This window comes from Opisthorchis viverrini, assembly GCF_000715545.1.
Source record: "Opisthorchis viverrini unplaced genomic scaffold opera_v5_283, whole genome shotgun sequence".
NCBI lineage: Eukaryota > Metazoa > Platyhelminthes > Trematoda > Opisthorchiida > Opisthorchiidae > Opisthorchis > Opisthorchis viverrini.
Genome location: NW_008751942.1, coordinates 33,404 through 59,331, shown reverse-complemented (window position 1 = coordinate 59,331; position 25,928 = coordinate 33,404). Strand labels below are relative to the sequence as shown.

The following is a 25,928-nucleotide window of genomic DNA, read 5'->3' as shown; positions in this document are numbered from 1 at the left end:
TAGTAGACAAATTTGTTTACCTGGGCAGCTGTATCAGTCCCGGTGGTCTCGCGAAAGATGATATTTCCATCCGGATTGGGAAGGCCAGAGCAGCTTTTGTGAGCCTACGTCACTTGTGGCGTAGGCGTGACCTCACCTTCTCTGTCAAGGGTCGAGTTTGCAATGCTGCGGCGCGCACCATATTACCCTATGTATCAGAAACCTGGCCGCTGCGCGCTGGTCAAAAGTCAAAAGAATTTTAGTATTTGACCATCGATGTCTTCGGAGCATTACCCGAATCTGGTGGAAGCATCGGATCGGCAATTCTGAGGTACATCGAATGGTGTTCGGGAGAAATAACTCGCCCTCGATAGATGAACTGATCATACTGCATAGGTTGCGCTGGCTTGGCTACGTGCTGCATATGTCAACAGACCGGCGTCTTCCAAGGGCTCTTTTCGCACAACCACGTGAAGGGCGGAAGAGATCTGGAGGCGGTCAAACAGTGACCTGGCAGCGAAGTATGAAAACCATTACTGGCAAACTCAGCTGCGCTGGTCATTGCTGTCTTCCTGGATGGGGACCCCTAAACGAGCCATATCATTGGCTGGAGACATTGTCAGACATGGCCCAGTCGCGCCCTCAATAATGCTCGTGCATCCAAGCTATTGCCTTCAACGCATAGCTTCTTTTCCAAACCCCCTCACTTGACAGCCTACTGCAGTGCTGGATGTATGCATTAATTTATGATCTTTCGCCTGCAATGCGCAGCTACTTACCCCCCACGCCACGAAACATCGGTGAACGAAACTGCGGCAGCTACAACCACTGTATGATGAGTACACGGTTATTACAGCTGACAATGACGGTGCTGATGATGATGATGATGATGATAAGTCACTTGAGATTATTCGTTTGCGAAGTCAAGAATGTGTTTCCTGGTAGCCAAGGCCAAAATCTAAGTGTCTCTTTGGCTTCGGAACCCGCTGCTGTGGTATGCTACGCGGATAATCTGAGGAGCTGTGTTACTCAGACTTAACGTCCGCAGTTTAGATTACTTTGATTACCGTTTTTGGCTACTTTTGCGCAAGGACCCTGTTGATTTTCTCTTGAAGGTTTTTCCCTTAGATCACTCCACACGACTTGAAAGATATTCGCAGAGAAAACTTCCTGTTTTCTAAAGACGTGACATTAGCCTGACATTACCCTGAAGCCTTAGCCACTTTTCTTCATGATAAATTCTTATTGTGTCAAAATACTGGAGGCACCCTTATAATAACCGGAAACACATAAAAGTGGAACAACAGTCTAAATGTTTATCTTAAGCGTGATATCCGGCTTCTAGCCTTCCTGCTCAAGATGTCACAGGAAACCTCGGATTCCTGTGACTGAATGACACCCAGCTTTTTTTGGTTTCATGGGAAGAAACCCTCTAGCGTGATAGGTGCTGAGATGTTTTAATGCATGAAGTGCGAAATAAAAACAACATATAATTCATGGGCAATTGTTAAATGAAAAAGCGATAAAGTAGTGGGTCCAAACCCTGCTGAATTTCTGGCCCTTAGTAGTAAATAAACCAGAAAATACTATCGAACAATCAGCGTGCGTCAAGCAGTTTAAGTCATGCCGGTGAAAAGTCACTGGTTAATAATACGCTGGTTTCCTATTGTATTTCAAGCTTTTTGTTCTCAGGTGATCTCAAGCCATGAAAAAACGCTTCGGAGAGCCAAACAGCTTCATGTCATTACAAGAGTGAGTAAAACCTATAAGACGAACTCCTTCCATGTTCGCGTCATAATGTTTGACCCGTTTAGTCGCATTCATTGGGTGTATAAAAACGTGGCGAACAGGTGTGTTCCTATACCTGTCGTGCACAAAAATACGTTTGAACTCAAATGATATTTACTGTGAACTAAAAAAACGTACAGAGGAACCAATTTGAACGTAGTAACGATGGATGCATGGTCATGCGCGGAAATGTAGGAAACGCAACATGAAGTGTAATCGTTTACGACCGTTCATAGGCAGTTTAAGTCATACCCAACTTTTTAAAGATAGAGAACTCTAAACAGCGCCGATCCACCTGAATCTGTGGAATTTGGCCCAACAATGTAGTCTAGGAGACGAGCCTATATGAAAGACGCAAACCATGGGTGGCCCAGAGCTGTTTGCACAGCATATCGGCACAACACGTTAACAAAATTTGAATGAAGTAATGCCCTCCAAGCACTCCCAAGAGTAGAACCTTACCTATTCTGAATTCCAGACACCAAAGTCTTGCCGTTGGTGAACCACTTGCGGCTGAGGTTTATTTGCCCATTGAATGTAAGCAGTCGGTTGATGCGATGTCCGGAAGTATTAATAAAACAGGAAAAAACCAGTTGTTATTAAAATCGATTTCCCCACAACATGCTGCGCGTAGTGGGCAATTGTTCCCCATAGTTTTGGGACAAAAAAGTACCAAGAACTTCTGCACTTAGTCTTCAAGCATAGGTTACATGAAGAGTGGATAAGGGTATAGACTGAATGTACTTTAGGCAGACGAAATATTTGTGCCCAGAGATTTTTGTGCTATAAAAGCTGACTCAGACAAGCTTTCAGTGCAGGCAATGCAAGCCGTCGCTGGTGAAAGGATTCAAACTGCTGCTCGACTAGCATTTACTCTTGAGAAACGGTTGAGTATATGAACTCAAAATACAAATTCTTTATGGCTAACGAAAAAACGGAGAAAACTCACCTCCTCTTATGACAGGATCGTAAATCAAGATTTCAAATACGCATTTGGCAAAACTTATGAAGGTATGCAGTTTGAATAGATTTTTCTTTGATTAAACCAGGGTTATCAGTTTTCTGGCACCTGTAAAACGTTTTTACATTCAAAAACCATAATTTTTCCTTAATATAACCTGAACGTATGATCGAAATAGCAACAACACATTCAGCAACTAAAGTAACGCCATAATAGAGATGAAAGATACCAGAGAGTTCTATAGCGAGTCGGACTCGCTTGATACAACACAATTACAGGGTGCTTGTGGCTTGTATACAGATTGCTTATCAACAAGAAATACAGATGTCTGAATTTCGTAAAAACTTTGATGTAGCTTTAAGTTAAAATTGAAGAAAATTCGGCCTGTCTGCAGGCACCGAAATGTTTCTGGGGAGATCAATCTTGATTTCTGCTGGAACAACAAACTAGTGCCTCTTCTCAACTTACTGCCTTCTCATCAAGGTATACGCGATTCCGACACCAGTTGTAAGAGTGATCAGGTTTTCTCAAAGGAGTCAGACTTCAATTTTTAATTCCTTCTACATCCTCTGCTTCATCACTGCTGCGATCACACCGACACTCCTAGAAACCTCGCCGTCTATTCTGTGGCAGGATCGTTAAACTTACATGCATTATTCGTAGTAAATTTCTTTGTGCGCAAGACTAGAAGAACGACAAAATAAGGACTTGATTGAAGAAAATCTAAACGTTGATAAAGCTCAATGGGCAGCTCCTCTGCTAAAGAGCACTTGTATTCTACCTTCTTGTTCTGGGATAATATAAATAGCGGGACATGAGCCTCATTTGGAGCCAAATTTGCTAACTGTTCGGTTGAGGGGAGGTGGCTTACTTAGATAATTAGGACAAGTATTTACCAAGGCCATTTCTTGACACGAACCAGAAGGCTGTTACTTCTATCCCAGTTAAACAAGTAAGATCACATTACGGCTTTTATCACTTGTCCTAGGTTTCTACAGCAACCGGAAAATATGATACTCTCCAATGGAAAACGACTGAGATAAGTGACGTATAGTAAGAGCACAGCTTAGTTTGGCAGTCAGTTATTTACACATTATATTCAGTACAACAGATATTATAAGACTGGAGTGATGTAGTAATAATATAATAGCACAGTACAGTAGTTTTATTGTGTTTTAGTAGTGTAATAATGTAGTAGTAATGATATTGTTGCAGTTCATTACACTCCATACTGCACAGTGAATTTCGAACCCATAAGTGGTTTATTCAATATACTGAAGGTGCACATCTCAGCCGGTTTGAAAACGATTGTGTGACACCTGTTTTCCTCTCATAGCTGCCAAAAAATTGGTGAGGGCATGCGTGATATACGAAATATATTAAAAGAACTTAGTGGTCCACTAGGTGATCCCGTGACAATGCTTTGAAGCCCGTCCATTTGAGTTCCAAGAAGTGACTTTTAGGTTACATACATGTGAGTGAACTAATGCACTGATGAATTGCACTGCAGTTTGCTCTTGAAATCAAACGCTATAAGCAGTGCAAACAGAAGCTACGATAAGCCCATACCGTACATTGTAAACATTCTGTTTCTTTCATATTTCAGAAATTCAGTTGAAATTCTTCCTCCTCCATTCTAAGCACTAATGCAGGCCAACTGGCAAAGAAGTGGACCGTTGTTTAGAAAGCTTACCAAATTTCAATCTGCCTATCGGCTATTTTCAGCACATCAACAAACGTACAAGGAGGCTTTTACTCAATCCTATGAGAATCCAGTTGATTTTTGGGCAAAAGAAGCGGAGAAGTTGTTTTGGTTCAAGAAATGGGACAAGGTCCTGACGAACGGGGGTTCTCCATTTGCCAGATGGTAATACCCAGTTGTGCTTAATCAATGGTTGTTTCCGCAGGTATGATGGTGGCTTGATCAACACTGCCTACAACTGTTTGGACCGTCACATAGCTGATGGATATGGCGCGCAGATCGCCGTCATCCAAGAAAGTCCGGTTACTGGTAGCAGAATTCAGTACTCATATGATACGCTGCTGGACCATGTAGGTTACACATTCCCTTTACTGAATATGCCCAAGCTTCCAAGCTTAAAGTGTCCCACAATACCAAGTCAACTCTAAGTCAACTGTAAGTACACTGATGCAAGGAACAAGCTCTGATGGAAGTTTCATGTATTTCAAAGGAAAAACCCAACTAATTGATAAAGTGTACTGAAGTTTAGTGTACTGATGTAAGTACACGATGCAAGGAACAAGCTCTGATGGAAGTTTCATGTATTTCAAAGGAAAAACCCAACTAATTGATAAAGTGTACTGAAGTTTAGTGTACTGATGAAAATGAGTCGTAGATGTGAGTTCCCAAAACAGCTCCTTCTGGTGTGGTATTCTAAAAGTGGGTCAGTTGAGAGTACACGAGCAAACTACTTGGTGCTGTTGTTTGGTACGCTACCACGTTTCATATTCCATGCCAAACTATGCATAAAATAATTACAACTTCAACCTTTTCTTAAATTCAACCAGTGACGGTCCGACATTAGTAGAATAAAAGCTGAATAAGAACAACTTACAATAAACGATAGCACAAATCAGTGTATAGCTTTGGGACCTCGTGACATGTACAAGCAAAATTACAAGCAAACTTAAGTTGCCTTTGCAGCTGAGGTAGTTCAAATTTAGTTTATCTATCTTGCCTTTAGTGCGCCACAGAATTTCACCTAACGTTTCTGAAGGACGCAATTCCGGGCAAACCAGGCAATACAACAGCCGCCATGTAAGTTGAACAGAAAAATTTACGGTCTTTGAAAGGAGTTTTTGGCGAAAGAGCTCAAAAAGTAGCTCTTGTTCGTCTATGGGAAATTTAATTTCGACACAAACCTCAAGGTACTGGCTAAACGCTGCATCACTCGCCGGTCGTCTCTAATGGGAAGGTCAACGCTACTACCCTAAGAGGTAGTGGCAGCATATTTGGTGGGAGCAGATTTTTTGAAGAAGAGTAAAGTTTGTGTCCGGAGAAGACAGTAATTTTGCGTACCGACATGTTGAGCTATGCTTACACAAACACAAAGTGGTGGATTACACACGTACTCCGTAGGGTCTCGCTTTTATTACACATTGCTTGAAGGCTAAAACAGTTGTAGATTTTCCTTATCTTCGATACAGAACTATTAACTTTTCATCGCAAGAATCTCTGGAGAAATTTGAAACACGTCCGCCAAGGGAATTTTACAACAATACCATCTGTTCGATAATAGAAAGAAAGAATGTTGATACAGAACTAATAACTTTTCATCGCAAGAATCTCTGGAAAAATTTGAAACACGTCAGGCACATCATCTGTTCGATTATAAAAAGAAGGGCTGTTCTGCAAGCATGTGCTCGAGAAAACATCTTGAAATAGTTTCCTCAAAAGCACAGTAAAAACTTCAGATTTCAGATCACCAATCTCATACACACATTGTAGAATTTTTATTGGGAAGATGTTTTCGCGATATGGATTAACTCAAAGAAGTTATTAAATATGCGATCAAAATGAGCCTCTCTCACCAGCGTCACAAATACAAGTCACGGCGACTGCTCCGTCATTAACGTTGGACCACAAGGTGGTGCCTAATAGCTTTGTAGATGACATTCTGTTAGAAACTTAACCAGTCCACCGTGAAATGTAGTTTAGTTTGAAATTTTGCTTAGTGGAAGCCAAACTAATCAGACCAACCATGGATTTGATTCAGAGGCCCAATTACAGGAAGTTCTCATGGATGGGGCGGTAGCGATATTTCCACAGCTTTGTGTGAGTGGGATGAAAAAGAAACTTTCTTATACTGGCAAGCTGCACGCGACACATCTGCTTTGCAGATGAATCAGACTGAGAAATATTTCCACAGCTTTGTGTGAGTGAGATGAAAATGACACTTTCTTATACTGGCAAGCTGCACACAACATATCTGCTTTGCAGATGAATCAGACTGAGAATTAAAGCATATTGCTGTCGCTTTTGGAGCCAGTGGTTTTTTTTGAAACGGTTTAGGGTCAACAGGATGTCTCACTTTTTTCGGAAGTTGACTGTCATGGATGTTGAAAACAAGTCAGTCCTAGTGAGTTTGATCCGCCTAGATGAAATCCTGACTGCTCCTCATTCGATTCAGTTTTGAGATCTTCGTTCGCAGCGAGTCCTTTGTTTAGCCTTAAAAACAAGATACTAATTCCTGAACAAACTACCACTAAAAGTCTTTCGTCTTGTTTACGAAATGTGTTGAGCACAGTGGTGTGACAACCAACGATGTAAGCGGAACGCGACTAGACTCAATCGTGCCGTGTCGGTGATTATTTCATCACCATAAGCAATTTGTTCTTGTCGTCTGCAAGGTACATTTCAGTTTCCATCTGAAGGTGCTGCTTGAATCCAAGTGGACTAAATGTGATGTCGAAATCTGCTACCTTGCTGTGAAAGCGGCTCATGTCCACTTGGCAATTGCCTCTTGCTCATTTCGAATTATCTATTTGAATAAAACTATGGTTTCCCTAAACGCCAGTATTGTCTCCTCTACTTCAATTTCATTACCAACTTTATATAATTATTGCACCATCTTCTGTTGGTTAAGCCATTAGATATCAACCAGTCTGACGTAAAATTCCAAAAACACTGCTGGTTGTAACTCTTTGTTCTGGGTGGGAATACTCAAATGTCGAAGCAATGATCCCGTGATTGGGAATTACACGTTTATGCTGCTTTGGTTAATCATTTCCTCTAAATTACTTCCAGCTCTTCTGCTTTTAATTTAAGAGGCAAGCGAACGCGTATTAAGTGACTGAGAGAAATAGCATTTTGTTCCAAAACGAACTTATTGATAATCAAAAGCCCATTCTAATCTAGCCAACACTAATTGAGTACTATATGCTTGCTTCCAGTTCTAAACATTTTTGTCTACTAATTCTATATTTTCGTAGCCAGAATGGAATGGACGCAGGTAGGCAGAGCGAACAAATATTTGAGGACGGTTTACCCCCAGTACCTACCAACAGGGAGTTTACCAGAAAGCAGTTCCACTATGTTGTGGCCTCCTTATTAGTTATTGCACTATATGCTCCAATGTATGTGGTACACGTGGTTGCGCTTAAAAATGGCATAACTAGCTTGTATGAATACACTTCAGCATGTTATTGCAACAGTCCGTCTGCAGTTCTCCCCGCTTTTCTAGGTAAGTACTAACTTAAGTTAGTTGAGCTCAAACGGTGTGTATTACAGAGCACATGACACGCTTCTGGGTCAAGAAATTCGGATGTGCTTGCATAGATAACTCAAAGTGGATACTTCCCCGGTCTAAGTATTTTTAATCTCACGACAAATCAATCCTGAAACTTGATACTCCATCCATCGAAGTTCATGTCCCCAGCAAACAGAATAATGGGCTCTTTTGGGATCAGTTTTTTTCCTACAAAGTACAAGGTTTTAGCTATAATACTATTAAGAGTACGTTCTTGGAAATGTCAGTTCATGACGGGTTCACCTCAAGTTTTTGCCGCGCTGACGTGATGCAAAACTCCTCCCTGTCAGGTTTCAAATTTGTCAGGCTACCTGGCGCGACAGTGTCAGGTGAATAAAGGAGATCGTGTGTTGATCTACATGCCTATGATTGGAGAGTGTCTGATTTCTATGCTCGCTGCCGCCCGAATCGGTGCTGTTCATACGGTTGTGTTCGGTGGTTTTTCTCCAGAACAGCTAGCCGTTCGGATACGAAACTCCAAGGTAAGCATATGTTTGGCCTGATTAGACCCGTCATTACACATGCATACGTTATGAGATAGCTATCTACTGTTAATAGGTCATTACAGCCGCAGACTGCACGGAGGGAATGACAAACGTCCAGGCTGAATGTGAAGTTGTCCCGGTAAAGGGCATGCAATAGAAACCTAATTGGTTTTCAATTTGATTTGTTCCATCAGTTTAGGACAGGGAAGTGGCCAAATATTCATTTAGGTAGCATCGTTATGAATAAATGCAAACAAGACCCACTCCCAAAACAATTTGTTTTTGAAGAGTAGGACAGAACAACCAACCAACAACTTGGATTACCGACCGCAAAAGTTTTGGTCTGCATTCATGAAAATCCGAGTCTAAGTATAAGGAAAGCGTGTGATTATACATACTATATTTTACTGAAATAAAAAGCTCTTTCGAATGGCTTATAATATGGTTTTGTTTACAAAAGCACTTTGTACTTGGTTGTTGATCAGGTGGCTGTTGATACAGTTGAGTGGGACCCACTCAACTGCGCACTGATGATGTCTCCTCGTATGGTGACGAAACGTTTGTAAGCCAATTGCCAAGCTCGGCGAACAGATCAACAGCCACCTGATCAACAACCAATAAACTCACCCGAGCTACCAATATTTCAACAAATTACCACTTTGTACTTTATATTACACTCTCTTTTTAAAGTGGCTTGACATTTTTTCCATCTGAGGTTGCTTTTCGAGAACTTCAAAGATTCCCAGTGTGACTGCTGCTGGTAGCATGAAGTGGATTGCATGAATGTGTTTTCGAACGGTCATAGTTTTGCACTGTATGCAAAGGATTGCAAAAAAACACAAATTCCTTAGAAATAAATTATTGATAATGATAAATTCCGTAGTAAGTCTCTAAACATGTAAGATTTACTGCGGGTTCACGGGCCAACGAAACGCCCGGCGGTACGAGTGGAGGCCATTAGCGTTTAAGTAAATGCTACGCGTGAAACTTTAATAGTTTCGTGATAACCACGTTTTACTATCGTGCTATTTAACGTATTGTTTTATGTTTTTCATTCCAGCCTAAAATAATTATCACAGCTTCATACGGCATTGAACCAAAAGGTGCTGTTGGTTACAAAGCGGCAGTTGAAGAGGCCATCCGTCTGTCCGAATGTGCGGAAATCGTGGAAAGATGCATATTTTTTCACCGTCCGAATTTGCCACGTGTTGAAATGGGTGATCCAGATTTCTTCATTGATTGGGGTGAAGCGCTGGCTGCAGCACAAAAACACGACGCCGTCCCGGTGGAATCGAACCATCCTTTGTACTTAATATATACTTCCGGAACAACAGGTATGCAGTTTATTGTCACTCACATAGACACCTGTACACAAACTTCCGGATAACTACGTGGCAACCTGAGCATTCGTCATCAGTTTGGCTACAGGTGAAATGTGATCCTGGGTTTTATACTAGGACCAAAAACGTTTACACAGGAATCGTCAACATCTTGGAGCTCAACTTCAAATACTCTTTCGTAAATTGCATCCTGGTTTTGGGTTTATCTCCCCTGTGGTTCTTGATGACTTGGCAGTGCATCACTCCGTATGCTCCCTACAGGTGGGCAAAGCCCTATGGTTAAACAAAGCCTAGAAAACTTAGTATTGGTGGTTGTTGGAATAAACGATTCGATAACAAATAAAATTGTTTCGGGGATACCTGGTAGTCTACTGAGTTCGAGCGAAGTGACACATTTCCTATTCATGTCACCACGCGTTCAAGCGTTCAAACCGGATTATCCCTCGCAACAAAGCACCGGTGTGTAGGACAACTGACGTCTTGATGTGAGTTTCAGATGCCGCTAAAATAATGCATAGCGACAACAACGATTAGTCAAACAGTCACATATAAGGTACGATACTAATTCGCACATCCTAAGTGCAAAGTGATATGGGTCCCTTCAAGACAGAAATTAGCCATCGCAGTGTTCGCATATGTACTCTCTCAGGTCTCCAATACGGCTCATTTTCTCGATTAATAAGTAACGACTAAGAAATACCCACATAACCCTAGATAAAAGTGTGTTTTGAGGAAGCGTTTTGATACCTGATCGTGCAAACTCACTGTTTGAGTGAGTAGGTGGTCTTCTAATGTCCACCAAAATCTAAGCGTCACATCATTGTAAGGTATGCATGTATTATCAAGAAACTTTAGAATATTTTGCCAGGAAAGTTGAAAAAACCTGCTTTGATTCATTCACCAAATTCATCTTAAATAATTCTGCAATGCGCGACCGAAGCGCTTTTTCTGTTCCTACACATCCAGCCTCAGACTCATCTTTTCTGGACTATCGAACCACGCAGTTGCCAGGGTAATCCATACGCCTGTGACCAGTTTGCTCTCGCAAAGATTAAACAATGATTAGCTATGAGATACCGGATAACGGTTACCTCAGAGCTGATAATAGTATACAGCATAATTTGTTATTAACGCTAGCATAGTTTGTAAGTGAGTGTACTTTGACACCTAAACACGATTTAATGCCAAAAGAGAATATAAGGTTGATGAAAACCGTCCGATGAGCCACAAGAGTGTGAAATTGACAGTGAGCCTTTGGAAATTTCTTGGCCACCTTTTACATAATCTGTGGTGCCAAAAGAATAACTTTTGGGCCCTTGACGATTAAACAAACGAAGATCATTTTTTAGATTGGGGTGGGAAGCCGAATATAGGGCACCTACGCATGGATTTACACTTTTGTTGTCAAAACGGAACTTCATGAACTTCACCGAAGGTCTACCCGGGCTCAAGAAAATGGTGCTTCAGAGTAGCGATATACAATGTGACTGTTTGAATTCTGCATTCAGAAAAGATTAAACTAAAGTCATTCCCAGAAGAACTCTTCCATTTTATCCACTTAACTACCCATGATATTCACTTACGTATTGGTATAGATGAGAGCAGTATGTTTATGGACAGTCAACGACAAAACACTTGGGTTTGCACTCTACGGGCTAATTTAAAACGTACGCAAGGTCGGTGGTTTCATCCAGAAGATTTTTGATAGATTCTTGAGTGAATTTGGCAAGAAAAGCATTTTATTTTCAGGCAGAATTTTCTTACCACACAGAAGAAGTTTGCCAGAAAGACTTGGGCCTTAGCATCTTAAGCATATGAGAAAGCAAGTTGGCATCACGATTTTTTTAGTCATTCTCTCATGAAATCGGTCAACATTGATCGTTTTCTTATCTGTATTTTCCCATGCTTGGCTCATGCTTTTCTTTTGTATCAAACACTTCCTTATAAGATGAGGTATTTTTTCGTTTCATATACTGAATCCCTCTTAAAGCCTGTCAGTCTTCAGCAGCTGTTATCATTCTGGGTTGATTACCTCAAACTCCAATCGCCATCTACACGGAAAGCCCATTCCATACAAGCAAAATTAGCGCTAATGGTAAACTTTATCTACATAAGTCCTGAAACGGTAACCCTATGCTTTCATAGAAGTTGAATAACCTCATACATCGCCGAAATTTGGTGAATCACTTTCTGCGCACTGGATACAGGGCGGTTAGAACTGTCTGTAGTTCGAACCAGACCCCTGTCTCTCGACTTCGCCTGTCTAGGCTTCGGCAACTTAGTAGTATCTCAGCCCTTGTGCTTCCTTTGGATGGCATGGCAGACAGGCATGGAAAGTGTGTTACGGCCGAATGACTATCGACTACTATCCGATTCCAAATAGATGCAAGCTTTACCGAAAACGCACATCGGTCTGATAAGCCATTGGACAAGTGGTTCCACGTTTGTGCCACGGGCTCTAGGCAAGGGAAGTTGTAAGTAAAGCAAGTATGTTGTCCTTTCAAAAGCTAAAATATACCGCTGGATAAATCTTTATTGTTCTTTGAAATAAAGAACTTTCCTAGTGGTTACAGATAAACGCAAAAAGCTTCAAAGTTGGATGCTCATCTTTGAGAGATCTATGGCTGAAAGGTCCCGCCGTGCATACTGGCCTTAAACTGCCGATATAGACAAAAAATCAACAAAGTCCCTTGGAGAATCATTTACTCCATGCGCTCTACAGTATGTGGTGGCCATATGTTGCTGAAGTCAATACCTCAACATTGCAACTAACCTTATTTGACTGTGAACTGTCAGCTGATTGATCACGTGCCATGCCGTTCATTTAAGTTCGAACTCTAGTTACCACGTGTTTAATTTTAAGGTAAATGGAATGTTTGGCCCCAGACAAACAATCCCACCAGCTCTTTTACCTAGATTCACGTGCTTAGGACGGATTATAGTAAACACTTTGTCGCTGTTGCCGAGTATCAGCACCGCACACAAATGCACGAATGAGTGCCTGATCAGCTGACTCGCCTTTTCGACAAATGGACGCTGAACGCTCATTAACGACGACGCCATGGTAGGCTATAAACTCTACTACATAGCTTGATGACATCATGTGTCAATCACTAACAAAGGTATTGCACCGTTGTATAATACTTCATGCCCAAGAAAAAACTTTCGTTAGTCCTTATCTTTCAAATTTCACACAATGTCAGACGCTTCTTACATCTTGGTCAGGTAACCCCAAAGGTGTAGTCCGAGACAGTGCCGGTTATTCAGTCGCACTAAAATACTCTGGAGATAAAATTTATGATATCCGGCCCGGTGACGTCTGGTGGGCCGCGAGTGAGTTTGGATGGGTCGTTGGACACTCGTACTGCTGCTACGCACCTCTCATTCAGAGAGCAACAACGATCATCTATGAAGTAAGTGCTATTTGGAGTATTCCATTTATTGGCTCATGATGGGAGCTTATCAGGCAAATCTCAGTGGCATCTTTTGCCCGCAGGAATTTAAAATCATACTAGAAAAAGTACATTTTTGCCGCAAGAAGTACAATTCTTTCGGTTATTTTCATCGTTTTCTGGCAGGTGTCATCCTTAATAAAGCCAGACTATGTAATAATTCCTTCTGGACAATATAGGTATTCTGTACAGCGTAAACTGGCAGGCTAATGGCAATTTATTGTGAAGTAAACAGCCATAATGAAGACTGGGCAGTTAGCGACAGCTGTTGATTTGAAGCACGAAAATTCACAACACTGGCATGTTATTGTTCTTCGTACCTTTTATAGTATGTCCTGATCTTCTAGCATAACAGGTACGCGCAGGTTTTTGTTCCCCTGAAAAAACATCCTGGTTGATCATTTTGAACATAATACTGATTGGCTGTCCTAACTGGAAAAACTATATTTTTCAAGCGTGAAACGATTATCCTGAGTGCATTGCCAGTGAGATCTCTATATTTAAAGGCTGTCCCCTTTGTAAACTGTGGAAGATGTTCAAAGCAGTTTGTGGACTGTATTGCCTAAAAAATTCCCTATCCCGAGCCCCTGGAGAGTGGCCTTCCCAGGTGTTCAGCATGAGGCATTTGTGAAGGTGCAACTGAGAATGAAACGACCACCCCTAATGCATTTTCAAGTCAACTCAAGATCGCTGCACATCTAAACTATTAGACAAAGCAATAAGTTACAAACTCACGCTCACTGCAGTTATAAACGTGCATACAACCTTGTTGACTGACATGAGTATGTGATCAAGACAACTTTAAATTGGCTGACAAAAACTGGTCACCTGGACAAATGCTTTCACGAAGTCACCTCGCTGGTATGGCGACGTTATCTTTGGGCTCAAATCCCACTGACATCCCTGTAAATGCACCTCTACTCGGAGGCTAAACTGGTCTCTGATAAACAGACTTGTGCTTTTACACCTGACAACTCCTAACCCGATCCTCCCGATGACTGTAAACTTCAGGCGAAGTAGAATACAGGTGTGATGCACGGAAGGTTCTCGACACCTTTCTGTTTTGGCACACGTTTTATTATTTAGGACCGTCCAGCCTACTTAGCCTCACATTTATCCGACTTGGACTGAAACCCGATTCCCTCACATGCTGATTCATATTCACACGGGAGTACAGCCTAAGTGCTACTCGTTTGCAAATTTTGCCCACTGAGGTAAGCAACACATGACGAATCGGTATAGGCTGTCTCGATCGCCTCCACATCGAGGTTACCAGAAGCACTTTATAAATAGATAGCTTGGTACGTGGGCAGAACCGGCTATTTGTTCTCTTTGCTTTACTCTGTGCCAACTAAACAGATAACAGATGAGCACCTAACTACTTCTGGATGGCCATCTGATCTCCAGATACTTATCCTTAGACTTCCACCACCCGCGCTAATGACCAGACAGTCACCAATTCATGGACTTGAAAGTTACCGGCAATGATTATAAGTTTAAAAAGCATCATTATTTCGATTGCTGTCTATCATTCTTACTCTCAGACGTTGTCAAATACGAGACCCACTTTGTCGATCCCGTAATGCCAGTGGAGATTTGCTAGCCAATTCCATCATGTGCTGCTGATTAGTAAGAGTTGGTTTCCTGACACCATGGGGAAAATAGTTTTGTAAATGGACAAGCACTATTAGCTAATCTGTATATAAATGTGGATAACTGCACTCTCAGGCGAGGGCAAACCTTGCCAGCACATACGTCAGTTGGCCACACGTACTGTCTGCATTGTGGAACTAGAGACCAGACTACTGATAACCCAGACCAGTAAACATCATTGTTAAGATCTGGTTAGTTCTGCAGGCGGCCTTGCTACTATCCCACCATTGGACCTATCCTTTTTTGGGAAATAACAGCGGTGTACAGTTCAAAAGAATTTTGCAAATTAAGGAGCCTCCGTGGTATCGCTTTACAGGTTTCTTCATTACTGGTGAATGTGGTAGCACAGCACTTTCATGACAACAGAAACTAAATGTCCTTGACGTTCACAGTATAGACGGGTCGACAATGAGCTCCCTTCAGACACCTAAATCCTTATAAGACAGCTTGGATTCTGCTGGTCCCGAAGTGTTTCTCATCTGTGACAGACAGTTCGGTTTGGCTTCTGAAATTCTTACCGGAAACCTTAAATTCTGTTATCCAAAGTTAGTTTTTTTTATTTCACCTTGCTCAGTCGCTCCTTCGGGCTTATTTGATCTCTCTCAGGGCAAACCAGTTGGAACACCAGATGCATCCCAATTTTTCCGCGTTGCGGCGGAAAACAAAGTAAATGGGTGGTTTATGACTCCGAGTGCCGTTCGAGCTATCCGGAATGAAGATCCGGAGCTTCGACAGAGCAAAAGATACAGAACAGAGGAAGTCAACCTCAACAATCTGCGAAATGTCTTTGTAGCCGGGGAACACTGTGACATAAGTACCGCCAAATGGTTGGTCGGTGTCCTTCCATCACACGTCAAAATCGCTGACACATGGTGGCAGACGGAGACTGGTTGGCCAATCACATCAAGCTGTCTGAACTACCCAGATGGATTTCTGAACAACACTGGCCTAGCCGCTCCAGAAGGTTCCGCTGGTCTTCCTGTCCCCGGATACAATGTCCAAATGGTTGATCAAGAGGAGGGTAACACAAGCTCACAATCAGTTGGAGACGACACAACAGACGGGAGAATTGAGAATATTGCACAATTAAAGCGTATATTGGTCAAGCTTCCCATGCCACCTGGGACGGCTGTAAGCCTTTGGAAGGATGACCAACTCTTCAAAGAGCTTTATTTTGAGAAGTACCCGGTGAGTTTTTGTGTGATATCATGAAAACTTCCATTTTTTTGATTTCAAGCTAGTGTTCAAGCACTTCGCGGTGGTTGATGAATAGTAATCAAGAACCTGGAGGTAGAGAATTCAAATGTCAGAAATTTAAGCACCTTCGTTCATTACCCACTTGGTTTAGAAGTTCGTTGAGCTGTAACATCGCTGGAAAATTAGTTTGATTCACTCGTGGCTAGGTTGACCCTAGGTGTGATTGAAATAAATTTATCCACAGATTTCACCATATCAACGCCAGTTTCATGACGCCAGCACTTGCTGAAACAGCGGGTATCTGCTACTTGGGAGTATAGAACTATTTCCCACCTGATTCCGAAGATCACTACGGGAATAGTGGTGCCATCTGGATGCACAAATTAGCATGGCATGTCTGGGGCTGCGATGCAAATTACACTGCCGGAAACCTGCATTTACATCGGATTCGGCCTTAATCTATTTGCATAACCTGACTACTGGCAGATCGTCAAAATGTTTTTTTATCTAAATAGCCAAGTAACCGGCAACACTAAGATTTCGGCATCAATTTCTTAAGCAATGACGTCAATGAATGTCCAGTAGGGTATCAAGAAGATTCCCATTTTAACGTTCTTGTTGTGACAAACTTTTGATTAGAACCAGGTCTCAAGTAAGACCGGAGACTATTCAGACGAAACAGCTGATTACTCGCCACTGGTTAGCTGGTTTGACCAAGTCTATAGTTAATAATACCCAACTCCACACCTAACCAATATTTCCCAACTTTTCAGATCAACCAAGCATCAAGGTCATGTGTTCCATCACTCGGTACCCACCCAATGATTACCAGATAATGACAGAATTCCTCTTACCGCCGAGCATTTGAGATTCAATTGTACCCATGGAAATATATTGTATTCTTTTTTGGAAATTTTCCAAGCCAGGAAGGTTGCTTGCTATCCCGTTCGGATGCCTGATTTGGCAACTAGTTACGGGTGTCAATAATCGGCCCATTGTGTGGAACCAGCAGCTTGTGCAATAAATGTTGAGCCTAATTGAAAGAAATTTCTTAGCGCTTACAAGAGGAATTAACTGAATGCGCTCAGCAACCAAGGTTAGGTCATTTCGTTATTCACTAAAAATGTTGGTTTCCCACCGGGCGAAATTTTAACTATAGGCTCATCATACTTGAAGACTGAACAATTGCACTAATGGGTTAGAATTTAGCGCTAAAAGATAAATCTGCATCTGTATTGTTTTTGTCCGGACAGTAGTCTTTCGGGCGCACTACACGAGTAGTTTGAGGGAAAGGATCAGTGTTTTCGAGTTTCGCTCTTATTGGAACTCATCAACAGCGCGTACTTCTGGTGTTACCAACCTTCGGACTCCAGATATAGGACACTTGAAGCAAGTGCGTTACCACAACTCTACTAGACGCATGTTAAGCACGTCTAAATTAACCCGTTATAGAAGGCGTGGATATTTGATGGCAGTAGGTATTGTCTTTTGTTGTCCTTGGTTATGCCGGTAATGCAACACTGACGTCGACTGTCGTGTCTTGTTCAAATTTAGCTTCCCGTTTAAGCCAAGTCTGCTAACGAAAAATCTTACATTTGCCCTCTGACTTAAAACTTATGGATGCCTACACCAGACCTAACAAGCATGCAGCTTGCTTTAAAGCGTAAGGGGACTATTCAGGGTTGAAGTGATCTTGATTTTCCGCATATGACTTCAATCAAGATATTTATATTTTTCAGGGTTACTATGACACAATGGATCTTGGTTATCAAGATGAAAAGGGCTTCGTTTACATTCTGAGCCGGGCAGATGATGTGATCAATGTTTCTGGTCATCGACTAAGTACAAGTGCGCTCGAAGAAGCGTGTCTCGCGGTACCTGACATTGTGGACTGCGCAGTAATTGCGATATCCCATGAAGTCAAAGGTACGTTTATCGTCGTGAATATTACCGCCATCAGCTAAGGAAAGAAGCTTCCCCATAGGTGCTAATGAGATGGAAGACCAAATCAACCAGAAGTATAGAGGAAATAGCATCCGCTTTCTACTGCACTGTGCTGGTTGCACCAATATGGATGACTTATCCCATCTTGGGTATCAAACTACCTAAAATGCTTGTCCACTATCTCAGATTCCTATTGAACTCATACTTGTAGAACAGATCATCCGCGCCCTTAAAGGGCGGTTTAACCTTTTCAAGGTGTTTGCAGCACAAGGGGACTTGAGAAGCTTAGTGTAGATTTCATCGTGTAAGTGAACCCAATCTACACTGAGAAATCCAGGGAAACTGTACAGCTGTTTCATTCTTATTGGATATCATCGGCAGTGTGCACCTCACGAAACTTCAACGAAACTCAAACCCGTGAGTTTGTGGTTAGTAAGCTGATCATTTGACCGTCTGACTTTGAGCGGCTGATCAGCCATGTGGTTAAATCACGAAGTAGAGCTGCCCAACTTTCAGTCACGTAACCACATCACATAGTCGCAAATGCTGACTAGCCCTTCGACCAGCGACTTATCAGACAAAAATTTCACTAATCGGATAAATTTTACTGTTTCTCTAAGCGACTTACAGACTGTTGCTGATGTGAGCAAAGTTAGGAATTTCAAAGTCGACTTCGTCTTGTAAGTGGTTCTCGTGGTCATACTACTAACCCGGAGTTCGTGAGTTCATGATTCTTTGGAGTTTCGTATATGGTCGACTTTTCAAAGTATATTGACTTCACCTAAAAGACAAAATTATTTGAAAACCCTTTGAGCAAATCGATTAGCGTAACAAAACAAATCGCCAATTTGTTGATCAGGAAGCAAAACCCAGCTTACCACATGATATTCAGTTGAAGTCATCAGCTTATTCACATTTGTCTCGTGTGAACAACCACACACTGCGTAAGCAATGAGAAAGGTAATACTGGCTTACAAAACCACTTTGAAGAGCGCAAAAGGTGATGACTCAGAGCACTTGTTAAACTTAATGAAGATTTCAAAATCTCCTCCAGTACTAGATTCTTCCTAGCCACCGCGGTCTTGGTGAACAAATGTGCTTTACGTCAGCAATGGCGTAATGTTCAAATAAATTAGCGCAACTCAGTGCAAGATGACTCACTCAAGCGTAACGGATCTGATTATTTAGCCTTTGAAAGTTGGTAAATTCAAGTTCAGAAATTATTTGTGAATTCTTAACAGTTAAATTTACTGGTCTGACGAATAGCAGTCCACCTTAAAAAAGTGCTGAAATTTATCGGCTTCCTTTCTAATTCACCTGGTGTCTAAATTTGAAGGGTAGTGCTTCGTTGAAACGCAATCTACATAAGTTCTAACAGCGGTTACCATAAATCAGTTACGTGCGACTGACAAGCGAAGCAGAGCCAGGTGACTAAGGCACAACCACTGTACCCAGAAAATGGTCTGATCAGTATAGTGTTATTTAGCTCAACAGGAATGCGATCGTTGCTACGTCCATCAGGATGCCATATCATTCCTCTCCTTATCATGCATGACTGTCAATTTTGGATGTGAATGGAGTTCTCACCATATCAGTTTATAATAAATATCTACCAGAAACCCAATCAGACCAACCAGAAATAATCCGACAGCAACAAAACCATTGAGTTTAGTGACCCAAAAATCAAGGTACAGCCCAGAGCACTGGTCTAGGATCAGCATAGATCTGCTTCGAATCAAATTTTTCAGTTTCGTTTGAAGTTATTCCTCTACCGGAAACATTTCAGTGCAACCGAAATACATCTCTCTGTACATATTACCTCGGGACAACGTCACAGCCTGCTGTGTCTGATACATCCCATTCGCCTTACACTTCTTATGGGTCAACGGATCCCGTAAAAATCTAATGCAACAACCTAAAATCCGGAATCTTCTTGAAAGTTCTGAGTACGTTCAAATAAACTCCAGCAAAAACGCTCTGAAAGAAACAACTGTTAAACTTCTTCGAATGCTAAGGGGCACGGATACTAGTGTTTGGGTTGTCTATTCGAACGTCCAAGTGGCGAGAAGCAATAGGCACCAAGACTATCTTGGACGCGAAGGTGCTTTTGTTGCTTTCGAAGACGATAATCATGAAGGTTCCGTATGGCTGTGCACCACTTACCAGCAATTTAGCACAGGCGTAAGCTTTCAGTTCAAACACGAAAACGACGTTAACGGGTGCCAAGCAAGCCACAACTGACGAAGAACTCAGACTGATACCAAAGAACTTAGAGCAGGGCAAAGATGAGGATGTTCAGTGGTTGAAATTCATGGAGGAAAGCAAAGCTTCCCATAACTCTACGTTTTGATTACAGACGGTCAGGAACAAAATGACCGGAGTCAAAAAGGGCAGAAAATACAAGGTTTGTCGGTATCGATCACTGTGCAGTCCACCTACAAGAGGTTCTTCAGTTGATCAACCTGTGACAGTCACATATGAGCGGGCCGAAGCTGAGGTCTGCTAGTCAGTATACTGGTTTGTGTTTATGAGTGGATATAGACTGACCGTAGTGTCGAATGAGTCCAGTCGTCCGGGGTGAGGGATTCTTTTTGGATTTCCAGAAATGTCTAATGGCATGCTATTATTACACCATGAAAACTGGTAGGCTTTATTTGATCACCTGAAATCTAACAACCTCCCAGGTTTTCGGGTGGCGTTGATTCACAAAAAGGTCGGGGATCGGAAATTTAGACCGTCCGATGAAACCTACACAACTATCCAGAAGCAAACAGAAGCTGAGAAATTGGACGATTTTCTATAGAGGAAAATGTCGGTAGATCAGGTAGCGTAGATGGTGGTCGTTGGCGTGTTCGCTGGTTGGGCCCAACCACCAACCCACCGCTACGCACTACTACGCTCCCCAATAACGCACTGATGATGTCACCTCGATTGGTGATGAAACGTTTGCAATCAAATTGCCAAGCTCAGCGAACAAGCCAACGACCACCAATTGGACGATTGTCTGACTGGCGCAAAATATTAACCGCGCACTTGTAGCTTTGTCAAATCTGAAATTGCAGAACATTTCCTGAACTAGAAACTACGTGTCTGGTTTTGTTGAATTGTCTTGCTTGACGTTTCATCGTTTTTAAAGTTTCAACGATATCGGGATTTTAGCTCCCTAAAAGAATCCTCATAAAATCAAAACACTTGAAGCGTGTTTTCTTCTTCATTCCAGATGATAACCGCTTCGGAGTGGCTTAAAAGATAACGGTTTGCTAACTCCTCCTGAGTCAAAACCTTCTACACTCATTTAAATGTGCGGTTAAAAAATTTATAGGCCAATGGAGCTGGCAGCAGTTAAGTAAGAAATCTTCCACTGCTAAAGGAACGCAAAGCAAGAGAGCCTTTTTTCAACAGCCTCACTGATTTTTAATATAGACTGAAACCCACTTTGTGGTATTGGAAAACGCCGCTTTGTTGAAACTTTGCTTGAGAAATTACGCAGAATTTCATCCCTCAATCTATAAAAAAAACACAATGTTTTCAACTGATTAAGCCACTTACATGACTCTTCCTACATTGCCATTCCAGGCCACGTCCCATTTGGCTTATTGGTGATGAGTTCCAGCTCCAAAAGGTCAAAGGATGATGTGATTTCCGCAGCCATTGCATCAGTGCGAAAGATTGTGGGTCCCGTCGCCGCATTTCGCCAAGCTTGTGTCGTGCCCAAGTTGCCCAAGACCAGATCGGGGAAGATTTCACGGGGCAGTATCGCTGACATGGCTGCGGGGAAACCAGTCCGGGTAGGTAACACATTCCTGTGGCCCATCCAAAAGTCTACATAACCGTTAATTTCCATCCAGTTATGATAGTTATTGACACCAGCGCTGCTTTTGTCTAATGCAGCAAACGAGGGTCCAGTTGTAATGAATGTCTTGTAAATAAGTTGTTTACTAACTATAGTTACGCATCGATTCGCGGAGTGGACAGTAAAAATCGAGTAGCACATCGAGTATCATTTGGGACTATCAGCAAAGACGTAGTATTTAGGGGAAACTTTGGTTTCGCTCTCGTCGGATTAGACGTGGTAAAGGTTTTATCGAAAAAACTCATAACACTGTGATTTTAGTATCATCCGAATCAGAAATTTGAGAAAGTCAATCGCGAGTCATTTTACCTCGGACAGATGAGCCATCTAAGAACCATTAGGTTTTTTCTCATCTTTAATCCTATCTACGGATTTGAAACGCAATAACCTAGTCGTGGGGCGTAGGTAATCTTCAATAGGTTCTCTGTAAATTAAAAACCTACTTTGTCTTGCTACCAGCTCTGATAAATACAGCAAATTCATAACAATGTCCCTATGTCGCAACCGAAACAAACAATTACGAAGCCTAATCGTGGAGGTATTTTTTTCTACAAATAGTTTGGTTACCAAAGGCATCCTGATCGAATTCGCTGAGGTCGTCATCACATGTAAAAAGACATTGGCTTAATCAAGAAAGTGTGACGGTGATGTTTCAGAGAGACCTCTTTTCAGAAAACATAAAAAGATGGAATGAACAAGACATTATTGATTTCCATGGTGTGCACTCCCCGAAGACTCAGTTGGATAGTCTAAAAATGATCGTGCAACACAAACCTGATTATCCGGATTCGTAGGCGTAAACCAACATATACGGAGACCTCACCCTGACCTGACTTGTTTGAGTAACATCTTTTCCTGCAAGCGATAGCCAAAGTACGGCCTGAACAAGGCTAACTCAGACCATTGAGGTAAAGGCAGACAATCAACAATGAAATAGCATCATCGACAGAATAGTCGGCTCAATAAAGTTGCGACCAAAACTGACGATTAATGAGAACGGGTACATCTAATTCAAGGAATTCACCAGAAGTCGTCAGAATATGCCAACTATTCCAGAAACCTCCATGGACGCTTCCATATAGAAACATCCTTTTCTATTGTCGCGATCTCAATGCGTCTTCAGAAAGTTCACTTTTCCAGTTTGCTCACCAAAGCGAAATGCAATAAGCACGTATGTTGTTTACAAATCAGACAATATAGTCACTGAGTTTTGATGTCACAGCTCCGGCTAATGGTTTAAAGATTGACATCTGTCCGTGCCCTCAGTGTGGCTGTCGTAAGGATCCAGATGTTGGTATTTTCCAAGTTCAGCCTTATCAGAAGCCAAAATGAAGCTTTCTAGGCACTGAACTACAAAGTTCATGTGAAAAGATGTATTTGAGGTTGTAGTTCCACCACAATCTCTCGCATACCAGAGTAGTGATCTACCAACTGACGAACATCGAATATTAATCCGTCAGGTACAGTTGTGGTGAACGAAGTGGGAAGTTTAAGGTCACCGACGTGACGAGACGAAAGTGTCTCTGGTAGCCCAGTTGGCATAGCACCCGGTCGCTGAGCGGAAGATCGGTTATTCGATTTCATACAGAGTATCTCTTTCAGGCTTCTGTTGTTGTAAAATCTAACAAACCGCATTTTGATAATCAACTGATATTTAATAATCTTTTCGTGATTGAATGGTTGCTTGAATTCTTACTGTATAGGGGATAGCCTTCAATCTGAATCTAATATAAAAACAACACCTGGGTCATGGGCCAGCCCTCAATGCAGTTTCTCCTGGCCTGCAAATTTTGCCAACGTGAATGCATCCGTGTATTCAAGATGAAAGTGGAATCTCTGCATTAAGGGAAAAGACAATTCAAACATACTTGAGCTGCTTTCATCTGATTTTTCAGCACAAAACGAATCACAGTAATAACAGGTGTACATAAACATTGATTTTCAGGCACTAACACTATTTACACAGGATCACTGAATGGATACACTGCCGGGAAAACTGTCGAAAGCAGCTTAAGTTTCCTTCCTTGTCATGAAAACTGAAATCCTGTATAGTTCCCTAGTTCTTACGTGGATTATCTTGCACTAGAAACGCTTGATCTTAATGCACAGTTTTCTAACACACTTCATGGTTCATTGCGCACTGCACATAGCAGTGTCTAAGAACTACCCGCGTCGGTCAAAATGAACTGGACGGTCCACCTGACTCCATTTTCATACACCCGAATCAGACAATGAAACAAAGCTACTATTCATTCCTAGGTGCCAATCACAATCGAAGATATATCAGTCTATGGACCCATACACGATGCAATGAAGGAATGTGGTCTCCGACCAACAGAAGCACCAAACCCCGGTTGAGATGAAATATGCGTTCTTTATTTTGATAAAGTCCTTGCAGCTTTACCTGTGCCTGAGTGCCTATCCGCTAAATCTGATTTTTTTACGGAACCCTTTATTTTTTGGTAACACAGTGGTGCTGGGAAACTAATTTTCTTTCATCCATTCTTATGCTCATTTTGCTAGTTTTTGGATACAAAATCGATTTCCAGTATTCTCACAATGACTTCTATTAAAATTCCTTGAAACCTTGTAATCAGTGCTCATGTTGTAATCTGTGTTACTTGACAGTTCTTCTCGAAACATTATTGCCAAAACTAGTGTTTGATTGTTCTTTAACCTGAAGTTTAATTTATAAGTATTACACTCCATTATTTCGAGGCTTTTTATGTCCGGCGATTGAAGATGGTAACGGAGTTTGTATTGTATACACTTATGTATCCACTCACACATAATTCGTTCAACCGAGAACTAATTTATTGGTGACAGGTGTTTTCTAGAGACCAGCTGCATTTTACTTACTTGCTTGGTGGATGAAGCTTCCAGCCTCAGCTGGAGAACGAGAGGCTTGGGCACTTAATTTTGAGTTTCCAACTCAAATGCTGATCCACAAGGTTAAAAATCTAGTAAACTGATCCACTAAACAGTGATAGGCGTGCTAGACTAAATAAATTGTCACTACGTCACAAAACAATCATCACACATATTGCGTATAAAATGTCCTCTCGTCTTCATTGATATCTAGTACGCAGAATTATTTTTACCACACTGAACAACATGGCGGCGTTCGTTTTGAACCTGCGCGTCCACCTAGTCTGACGATCTTCGGTAAAATCCTGAGGCGTTGCGCGGAAATATTTTGTCATCTGGATAACATTCTATCCATGTCCACACCCACGAAATTCCCGACGGAATCTTTTGTATTCCGGGTGCCAGTGACTGCTAATGTTTAGTTAGGTTGTCCTGTTTAGTGTTACTGACGTTAATTAGTTGTACGAAACAAACCACCAGACAGAATTTCACAGTACCATTGAAGCACCTGTGCTCCACCGCACAACGTCCCTGCATACGAAGCTAGACAAACTTTAGTTAGGTATTCATCGAGAGACTTATAACTTGTTCACTTTGGGGATCAATTACAAACCAGTTCGTGTAAAGTTTCTCACCTTATTCAATTATGACTACCAGTAAGACATGAAAATACCACGTTACGTGGCTGAGTTGCAGCTGAGTTTTATTTCCTTTATCCTTACAGTGGTGTGTTCTGATAGAACCGTTCAACACCATGGGTTCAGAATGAAAAAAGTACCCGATTCAGTAAGTGGAGGCTGAGCATGTTTAGAACATCCCCAGAGCGACTCAGCGTGACAGGTCCTGGTTGCCGCTTCAGCTATTGGGATTTATCAGCAAGTACTCGCTTAGGCAACACCTGACTGCAAGCGCGCCGCACCCAGCTACCCCCGGGTGTGCCACACAGATGGCCAAACTTTAGAGAGGTCCAGGGAGTGGACCATCATCCACAGTTGTTTTACCAATTGTGTCATGCACGTAGCCTTTCATCTTTCGGTACTTTGTTCTTAACAGCACAAATAGAACTATTAAATATATTCTCCCAAGAATTGCCACTGAATACAGTGACTTTATCTGTTACAGTCGCGTGAATTCAGAT

General features: G+C 41.9%; 2 protein-coding genes across 2 annotated transcripts in view; one reads left to right on the top strand and one right to left on the bottom strand.

Annotated features, from left to right (window-relative positions):
• The window catches only part of T265_09539 (hypothetical protein), a gene marked incomplete at both ends in the record, with an annotated part of 30,841 nt that extends 6,094 nt beyond the window's left edge, over positions 1-24,747 (top strand). Inside the window, 8 exons of the mRNA XM_009175638.1 lie at positions 4,335-4,780; positions 8,289-8,480; positions 9,544-9,817; positions 13,049-13,236; positions 15,535-16,116; positions 17,865-18,051; positions 21,646-21,857; positions 24,182-24,747. Coding sequence (XP_009173902.1) covers positions 8,358-8,480; positions 9,544-9,817; positions 13,049-13,236; positions 15,535-16,116; positions 17,865-18,051; positions 21,646-21,857; positions 24,182-24,280 — 1,665 coding nt within the window. The remainder of the gene's footprint in view (positions 1-4,334; positions 4,781-8,288; positions 8,481-9,543; positions 9,818-13,048; positions 13,237-15,534; positions 16,117-17,864; positions 18,052-21,645; positions 21,858-24,181) is intronic.
• On the bottom strand, positions 21,629-21,835 carry T265_09538 (hypothetical protein; the record flags this gene model as incomplete). Its single annotated transcript, XM_009175639.1, has 1 exon — positions 21,629-21,835. A coding segment is annotated over one exon (207 nt), but the record flags the coding sequence as incomplete, so codon positions are not given.
• Positions 24,748-25,928: the final 1,181 nt, after the last annotated feature.